Source organism: Jaculus jaculus, chromosome 2, assembly GCF_020740685.1.
Source record: "Jaculus jaculus isolate mJacJac1 chromosome 2, mJacJac1.mat.Y.cur, whole genome shotgun sequence".
Lineage (NCBI taxonomy): Eukaryota > Metazoa > Chordata > Mammalia > Rodentia > Dipodidae > Jaculus > Jaculus jaculus.
In genome coordinates, this window is record NC_059103.1 from 10,346,078 (window position 1) to 10,355,471 (window position 9,394).

The 9,394-nt window shown below is 59.5% G+C and overlaps 1 protein-coding gene across 3 annotated transcripts; it reads right to left on the reverse strand.

Moving 5' to 3' along the window:
- Positions 1–255: 255 nt before the first annotated feature.
- Vgf (VGF nerve growth factor inducible) lies at positions 256–3,433 on the reverse strand. Of its 3 annotated transcripts, none has more exons than XM_004666201.2 (2): positions 3,246–3,433; positions 256–2,686 (listed from the first exon to the last, which is right to left on the reverse strand). In XM_004666201.2, exon 2 carries the CDS (start codon positions 2,664–2,666, stop codon positions 789–791), a length of 1,878 nt encoding a protein of 625 aa, XP_004666258.1. In that variant the 5' UTR covers positions 2,667–2,686; positions 3,246–3,433; the 3' UTR covers positions 256–788. The 3 variants fall into 3 exon arrangements, with proteins under 3 accessions (XP_004666258.1, XP_045000065.1, XP_045000066.1); XM_045144130.1 differs by having other exon boundaries at positions 3,173–3,433; XM_045144131.1 differs by lacking the exon at positions 3,246–3,433 and adding an exon at positions 2,838–2,977.
- Positions 3,434–9,394: the final 5,961 nt, after the last annotated feature.

Below are 9,394 nucleotides of genomic sequence, written 5' to 3' on the forward strand. Positions count from 1 at the left end.
TCTCTCATCAAGACCTAGGGAGGTAGGACTTTGAACTCCTTGCACAATGCTAGAAGTGGAAAGTAGGGTTTCTTAAAAGGTGGAACCTTATTGCCCCTCGTCCCCAAAGATGGTTTCCCGTCTTGCCCACACTCGCTCCTCGCCCTGGTCCAGGGCTAAGAAGCAGGCGATGGCATTGTGGTTGACGCATCCCTCACCGCCCCTTGGGAAGGACCTCGCAGGCCCAAGGGGACGGGTGAATGAAGGAGAACAAAGTCCTAATAAAATAGTCACTTTTATTTCTTAGCAAAACTATTTCCTCCGTGAGGGTTATTTACAACAGAGAGAGAGAGGGGAAGAAGGGGTTGAGTTCACAGCGCTTTGGGGAAAGGGAAAAGAGGCTCCGGGGAGGCCCCAAGGTCGGACGACAGACACACTTGCACGCAATTTACTTACAACTGCTTTCTTCCCCGCAAGCCCCCTGCCTCCCACAATCCCGTTTCGGACGGGGACATCCCGAAAGAAACCAGCTGGGGATGAGGGAAGGCGGGGGGGTCCCCTCGAGTGGGGGAGAGGAAGGGAACTCGTACAAACCACCCGCCCGCCTGGGCCAGCCCCGAGTCGCCCACTGAGTGAGTTTTTTTTTTGGGGGGGGGGGTGTTCGGGCTTTGGACCGGGAAGAAGTCTGGCAGGTCCCGGCCACGGCCCGGGGTTGGGGAGGGCGGGGCGGCAGCCGAGGGGGCGGAGCCAGGGCGCATGCAAACACCGAGGGGGAGGAGCGACACGGAGGGGGGCGCGCGGGGGGCGGGTCACGGGCGCCGGAGCAGCACGTGCTCGATGTAATTCTCCAGCTCCTCCTGCTCCTGCAGCCGGCGCTCCTCGGCCTCCGCCTCCTCCTGCGCGCGCCGCGCCTGGGCCTCCAGGTCCGGAGAGTGGCGCGAAGGCGGCAGGGCGTGGTGGAAGTGGCGGCGGCGGGAGGAGGCCGGCGGCTGCAGCGTCCGCGGCCGGATGTAGTTGGGGAAAGGGTGATAGGGCCCCGGGGGAAACACCTCGTTCTCCTCCCGATCCCAGGGCGGGAGCACTTCGTTCCAGTCCGGCAGCTCCTCTCGAGCTGGAGCCGGGGCGGGAGGTGGGGGCTGCGGGGAGCGGACGTGGGTGGGGACGGGGGCGGCCCGGGGAGGTGGCACCGGCTCGGGAGGGGCGTTCTTCTTCCGTTTCCGTTTCTCCTCCACCTCTTCGATGATGCTGACCACATCGTCGGCTGGCAGGTGGAGTTTGGTGGACAGTTCGATGAGGCTATCGATGGTCTGCGGGTCCATCTCTTCATCGTCGTCGTCATCGTTGTCCTCCTCCTCCTCCTCCCCGCCCTCCTCGGCCCCTTCGGCATCCTTCCGCCGATGGCCTGGCGTCTCCTCCTGGGAGCGCTTGTCCTCGGCTCCGGCTTCTCCGTCCTCCTCCTCCTCCTCGGCAAACAGCAGCGCGTTCTGCCGCGCCCTCTCCGCCTCCTCCGCCTCTGCCTCCGCCTCCGCCGCCTCCTCATCCTCGTCCCCCACCCTCTCCTCTCCTCCGCGTCTCTCCTGCTCCGCCTCCACCTCCTCCCTCTCGCCCTCTCGCTCCTGCTGCGTCTCCGGCAGCCCCCGACCCCCCAGGCTGCGTTGCCGGGCTCCGCCCTGCAGCAAATACTGGAGCAGCAGGTCCGAGGCGAGATCGGCCAACCTCTCCTCTTGCGCCGCGGCCTGCCGGGTAGCCTCGGCCTGCCGCCGCCCAGCCTCGACCTGCGCCAGCCCTTGCTGTAGTAGGCGTTCCCCCGCCTCGGAGCCGCCCAGAAGTGAGCTCTCCGGCCGGCGCCCCTTAGGGAAAGGGACACTCAGGGCTTGGTACGCCTTGGATAAGGGTGCCAAAGTCTCGCCCAAGTGTGTCTTAGGGGAAGACACTCCATCCCCGAACTGATGGGTTTCGGGAAGGGGTGCGCTCTCGGGCAGGCGCGCTTGGAATTGCGAAGGGGCCCCCGGAGGCAGAGGCGCGCGCTCCGGGACTCGTGCCTGGAACTCTCCCCAGGATGCGCGCCACACGCGCTCGGGCCCGGGGCTCTCCAGATTGACTCGGGTCAGCGTGTGTGTGCGGGTTTCCGTCTCTGCCGCCGCCGTCTCTTGCTGGCGCTTGGCGCTGCTCGGGCTGAAATCTCGAAGTTCTTGGAGGAGGGATGCCAATGCCTCGAGCTCCTCCGAGCGGTCCTCGGGCTCGGGACCGGTCTCCTGAGTCTGAGGTCGAGGCGGAGCCGCGGGCGCTGGGATCTCAGGCGCCGGGAGGCTGTGGGTCTGGCTGCGGACGGACTCGGTCAACAGAGCTTCGGCGGTTTCTTCCGCCGGCCCCTGCTGGGAGCCTGCGGGCGCGGAAGGCGAGGCCGGGTGGTCCAATGCCTGCAACAGCACCGCGGCCAGCGCCCGGGGATCCACGCCCTGGAACAGCTCTCCCTGGTCCTGCGGCTCGGAATTCCGAGCAGCTCGGATCTCTGGGACGCTGTCCACCTTTGGCCTGGGCACTGCATCCCCAGCTAGCGGCTCTTCATGCTCAGAGCTGAGGGGAGGAGGCTGCGCCCCGGGGCGCCCGGGGGGTGCTGCTCCTAACCCCTTGACCAGTAGAAAGAGACAGAAGAGGACGGATGTCGGCCACCTGAGGGTGTTCATGACCAAGGGGCTGCCAGGAACTGAAAAACAGAAGGAACCAGAGAAAAGGGGATTCCTCTAAGAAGTCCCCTCTATATTTTTTTCTTGCAAGAATTCCCCCTCTATTTCTGCATTCCCTTCCCCCACCTTTAAGCAGGAAAACTGGGGCTTCCCTCAGTCTTCTAACCTTACCCAGAGAAGGGACGCTTAGGAGCGAGCAAGGAATCAGTGTCGGTCTCTGGAGTCGCCGTGTAAACGGGAAAAGGACACCCGCAACCCTCGCTCACCCCCTTCCCCTAAGCCATCTCCCAGCCAGCGCCCACGTACTAAACGGCAGTGATAAGCGGGGCGTTGGGAGGGGGGAGAGAAAAATCCCTACTCCCTCCCTACAGGACTTCCCGGATGGTGCGTGGGCGACTTCAGCAGCAAGAGAAAAAGCTGCGACTCCCCCCCGCCGACACAGACACACACGCACTTTACCGGGGACCCTCCCCAGGGGCACCCCACTATGTTTCCAACACCCCCACCTTGGAGGAGAGAGGAGCCTCCTTCACACCCACGGCTGCTGAAGGTTTCAAGGAGAGACAGCGGAGTATTTACCAGCCTGTCACGACTCCGGAGGTGGAGCGAGGAGGGGAGGGTGGGGACAGGGGGAAAGATCGGGACCTCCCCCCCGTCCGCCTGGGCTCTTGCTAGCGGTGGCTGGAGTAGGAGCGACGGTCGAGGTCTGGCGTCCTGCGAGCTGGGCTCAGCTGGGTCCGCGCAGCTCCCGGCGGCTCGCTCGCTCCGGCTTCAGCACGCTGGACAGCGCCCGCGCCTCCACCTCCTTATAAAGGGGACGGCGCGGGGGTCACGTGGGATCGCCCCGCCCCATTGACGTCAATGTTCATTCATGGGGGAAGCGGGCGGGCGCCGGGTGGATGAAGGGCGGCCGGCGATTGGAGGATGCTCGGCTCTCCCCGGCCTGCGCCTGCGTAATGGGGAGGAGGAGGGGGGGTGTCCTCGGCGGGAGGGGGGGGGGCGTGCGCTATGCCGAGCTCCGGGAAATGAATGAATGAGTGAATGAATGAATGAAATGCTGAGGCGGGCGGGGCAGGGGGCTATGAATGAATGAAGGAGGGACGCAGAGAAAAAGGATGAATGAATGAATGGGAGGATGAATGGGAAGGGTGGGTGCCGAGGCGCTGGAAGGCGGGAGGGTGAGTTACAATGCAACTTGGAGCTGCGGAGCCACGCGTTGCTGAGCGGAATTGGAAGGGGGCACCGCCAGCGTCTAACTGGGCACCAGTAGGAAATCAGTAGTGAGGTGGGGGCGGGGGAGGATGATAGGGTTTGGAAGCTGGGGAAGGGGCCCAGCTCCCGACCCTGAGAGCACAGTTTATGGGGAGCACGCCCAAGGACGGCGTGAAGCTGATAGAGGGGTGGATCTGCTGCTCGGGGTGCCCGCTCAGGGCCGCGGCAGATGGGTGGATCTTGCGGTTCGGGTAATCACATTGGACAGGGTCCCAGTCGGAAGAGAAATGGGAAAGATTGGCTCTGTGTATGCCTCTGGGCCGTGTCTGTTCACGGCCGGGTCGTGTCTGGAGAAAAAGGTGTGTCTGTCCTTCCGCCCAGCTGACTCGGCCTTGCATGTTGGGGGTCCCCCGCTGTGCCCCTTTTCAATCCATCTCTCCTCACCGTCCTCCAGCTTCTTTCCTTCTCCCCCCCCCCACGACTCCCCTCACCCAAGGACATTTAGAGGGCGAGACCAGACCAGGTGGGGAGGGGGTTGAGCAGGTGGGGGGGACTCAATTCCAGCTCTCTCTACCTCTTAAAGGGGAGGTCTGAACGAGATGGGAGGGGTGGCGCTGCAGCATCAGAGATGGACCCTTTCAGCTATCAGACCTTTGGACCGTATCTCCTGCCAGAGAGGTTGGGGCTGGGGGCTCAGACAGCTAGAGGTCCCGGGAGTGGGGGGCGATGACGCATAGATTGCGCAGAGAAGCCATCAGCCAGCCGGGTCCGGTGAAGGGAGACCAGACGTGGGCGGGGGGGGGGGGAGGACGGAAATGGGGAGGGGGTAGAGGAGAAGGGAAGGTGGCCGAGGGAAAAAAAAACACTGCAGGAATGAAGGAGAGGGAGGGAGGCCGGAGGGGGCTGCGGAGCCGGCGGAGATCAGTGCGGGGGCGGGGGAAAGGGGGGTTGACAATGACATACACCGGACACACAAGAACTGCGGACACAGGGGTGCTCGTGAACACAGCAGGGCACCCCGCACCCTGACACTCTGGAAATCAGCATAGGGTTAGCTGTTGGGGCGGAGAGTCAGTCCTAACCCCCCCCCCCGACTCCTCATCTCATTCTGGAAATGACCCTCATTTTAAGCCCCTAAACACACACACCACACACTCACGCTCACGTGCTTCCCCCTCTATAACCAGCTGAGGTTTCTCTCCCTTCCATCGGGAGCTTGACTTTCCCAGAAGAAAACCCATCTGCGCTGCGGAGAAGGAGGTGGGGAGGAATGGAGAGGGGGAAAAAAGAAGAGATGCGGGCAGGGGAAGGGAAGGAGGGAAGACTGAAGCAGGTGGAAGGAGCGGGCTAAAAGAGGAATGATGAGGGCTGAGAACGTTAACCAAGGTGACAGGAGAGGTTTCAAAGAAAGGAGAGGAAAGAGGGGCCTAGAGACCCCAGAGGTAATTCACCTTACATTCCCCCACACAGCACTTATCCAAGCCCCCCCCCCCCAGCGCCTACCTCCAGAGCCCCCTTTGCTCCCTTCCCCCTCCTCACCTCCCTTTCCTGAGAGCAGTGGGATGGAGAGGGGGTCACGTTACCTTTCTGAGGAGGATGAATCAGAGAGCAGTGGCTCAGACATCTGGAAAGGGGGAGGGGAAGGCACTTGGGAGCGGGGAGAAAGTAAAGCCCGCCCCCACCCGTACCCCCAGTGCCAAGGGGGCCTGATTGATGGAGATCAGAGTTCAAGTATGACATGAGGTTTAGAGAGACAGACATCTGGAGAAAAGATGGACCTGTGGGCTTGTATCCACGAACAGGCACCCATGTGTGCCTGTCCGTGTGTGTGTGTGTGTGTGTGTGTGTGTGTGTGTGTGTGCATGCACAGAGATTAAAGAGACGCAAGCAGGGAAGAGAAAGGAAGTAGGTAGAAGCAAATTAATCAAGTTGAGAGTGGACGGTAGAGTTTCCAAGTGACGTAGGAGATCTCTTCCTATTTGACTGCTTTTGCGTCTGTTTGCAGGCGATCTCTTATCAGCGTCAGCACCTTGTCCGTTCAGGGTCTTTGCGAGCATCCAGCTCTGACTTCTCAGGCGTGTGCTTGGCTTGGCAGTACTTGTACAACAATGTGGTGCATCTCTGGGTCCTTCCCTGCCTTCTCCCAGACATGGGTGGTCTTCCTGACGTCTAATGTGTCCTTTTGTTTCCACCCCACCACTCTAGCTCAGACTGACCTGGAGTTCACTATGTAGTCTCTGGCTGGTCTCGAACTCATGGCGATCCTCCTACCTCTGCCTCCCGAGTGCTGGGATTTAAGGCATGTGCCACCACAACTGGCTAATGTGTCTTGATCTTCCTTGACCAGGCGCCCTTCCTAGTCAACTTACAGATCTCTGCGCAACAAATTCTCAGAATCAGAGCTACTCACCGGCACCCCTCGGGTTCTAGTTGCTTGCCCCTTGTTTTTAGGGTACTCCTCATTTCTTCCTCAATCACCCCTCCAGCTCCCCACCCTTCCACTTATACACAAAAGCCCAAGGAATTTCTGAGAAAGTCACACCCCAAGAGCCTCAGTCATCATGGGGACAGGGGTAGGGCAAAATGGGAGCCTGGACACCTGAAGACCAGCAGCCGCACAGTGATTCCATCCCATGGGTCTGGACCCCTTCTGTCTTTGTGGGTTAGGACTGTGGGTCTGCTTCAGCCTCTCCTCTCTCTCTCTCTCTCTCTCCGTTTCCTCTCAGCTCACTCACATGCCATTCCCCTTCCCAGGGATGACCCATGTCCTTCATAAGTCATCTCTTGACCCTGCTGCCTCAACTCAAGAAAAGATGTAGAAGGAACAGGAAAGGACAGGCTCCTGGGTTGGGGAGAGGAGAGTGATGGTAGGAGAGAGAGAGCCACATGGAGAGAGAGAGAGAGAGAGACCTGGGGTGGGGGCCTGAGGGTGAACACCCGGTGTTTGCCCTGAGTTGCTGGCATCAACCCACCCATCCCCCTTGGGCTTTATTTGGAAATCTCCCATACTCTCTAGGAGAGTGGCAGGAGAAGCAGGTGTGGTTTGGCAGAGCTGTGATTTGAGTTGAAGGGTTGGCAAAGCTGGGAGGGGGCGTAGGGCATTGGGTCACTTCATGAGAAGACGTGAGCCAGAAAGGGCGGCAGAGCCCTGGGCCGCCCCCCCCCAGCCCCGCAGCTCACCAGTCCCTTTCTTCTGCTCCCCTCCCCCATCTGGTGACTCACCTCTGCAGCCATTCATTGCGTCAGCCTTGGGGGGGGGGGACAGGCAGAGAGGGGGCGCTTTATGAGAGGGGCAGGGGTCTCCACTTGGAACGAAAAGAAAGTGCTGAGGACCCTTGGAAATGGCCCGTTTAGAACACATTGTTGCTTAACCCCCAAGCCACCCCAGGGCTGGGAAGTTCTGGGAAAGGGACTGGGGAGAAGGTTGGGGGGGGGTACTTGGAGGGTCCAGAATGATGAATGATGGGAGTGAGGGGTCCTTACTCCCAGGGCCCTATTCTGTCAGAACCCCCCATACACACCCACTTCTGAGTGGGGGAGGGGAGACCCAGGCAGCTGGGGGAGGCCAGTGCCGCAAAGATGAGTCACCAAGAAAAGGAAAGAGGAAAAAAGAGACAGAGATGAGAGAGACCCACAGAGAGATAGCTACTGGAGAGCTCTAGAAAGAGGAACATACACTCACATACACATGAAGGTTGCACACAGAACCTAGCAAGAGAAAAGAAATTGTGTGCTTTCACATTCCTGCCCCAGCCAAAAAATCCACCTGTCACACAACACGCTATGGCAGTTACAGTAAGACTCAGACACACCCACTTGACAAGCACAATGTCACACTTAGCAGCCACCTATACTTGTTGTGTCAAGGATGTGTTGCGTGTGGGGCGACAGAGATCTACATTGGGGACCCCCCTTCCTTTTGCAAGATAGTGTGTGTGTGTGTGTGTGAGAGAGAGAGAGAGAGAGATAAAAACCCTCAAGGAAAGCGACTTCAAAGATCAAGACGCGGTTTCAGAGACTCATCTGCACCGCTCACACGCGGCCATACACACAAGTCTCCTGCTTCCCCATCCACACGCACCCAGTAACATAAACATCGTCCTCATCAAAAAAGCCACTTGAGGGTACCTGTTTCTGGGGGGGGGGAGGGGTTGCACCAGGCATGTTGTCTCGAATACTTCCCCTCCCAGGCACCCCTGTGACTGGCACATACATGTACAGAAACGCAGACACACAAAGATACCCAAGGGCGCACTCACACGGATGAAAACCACCTTGCGCTGCCTCGCCCGCGTCCGCGCTCGTTCTGGCGCCCCCTTGTGTTACTTTTCGGAATCGCAATCTCCGGCTCCCCTGAGCTCCGTTCCGTGTGTGTGTGTGTGTGTGTGTGTGTGTGTGTGTGTGTGTGTGTGTGTGTTTGGGGGCGGGGGGGAAGAGAAGAGGGGCGGTACCCAGGTTCCTTCCACCACCTCCTCCTCCTGCTGTCACGCGCTGTCCACCCAGAAATAGGGAAAGCTAATCGTCAGCTCTGGGAGTTAGGCGCGTGGATCCTGGGGGCTGAGAGAGGCCGGTCCTCCTGGACGACGACGGTGAACTTGAGATACGAACCTGCACAATTGAAGTAGTAGTTGATTCTCACATGCAGAGAGGAAAGCGAGGCCCTGGGCTAGCCAGGGTGTCGCCTCGGTCCCAAACAGCCTCTTCTCTCTTCTGCTTCATGGAGGAGGTGGGGGCACACAGTGACCAGCAATCCTCCCCTCCCCTGCCCCCCCCCCAGGAAGTTATTAGCCCCATGGTCACAGGGCTTAGAGATCCTCTTGAATACAGGCTGCTGGAGAAAGGGGGAAGGTAGATATGTCTCATCCCTCCCTAATGAGAAGTGCACACACACACACACACACACACACACACGGTAGGCAAAAGGTCCTTCAGTGCTATTCAGCCACGGTGGAAATGACAACGTTTAGACCGCAGGGCAGCGGCAAAGATCGGAACGAATTGGCCGTCCCCTGTTGCACACGTTTGCCCACTGCCCACACCTCAGGTTCCATCCCCAGCAAACCCTGGGCTAGGATTAACATTTCCCTAGCAACTGTCTATTATCCAGCAAGAAGTTCAGGCGGGCACCATCATCCAGAGCGAGGTTGTGCGCATGCTCTGGGCTTGTCAGGCTCTCAACTACTGAGAGTCACTGAGAGGCCACTTGGATCTTTCGGAGTCTGTTTTCTCCCTTTGAAGTTAATGTGGGGATCTACTGTAGCAGCAGTTATTCCTCCTATTTAAGCAGAGTCCAGATGGGCTGGGAGGGGTGGAGGGTGGGAGGGGTGTAGCTCACTTGGTAGAGTGCTTGCTTAGCATGCAGGAGGCCTTGGGTTGGATCCAAGGTACCAAAGCCACCCGGTGTGGCGACACAAGCCAGGAATCCCAGCACTCTGGAGGTGGGGCCAGGAAAATCAGAAGTTCAAGGTCATCATTAGCCACATAGCAAGCTCAAGGCTATATGGGACCATGTTTAA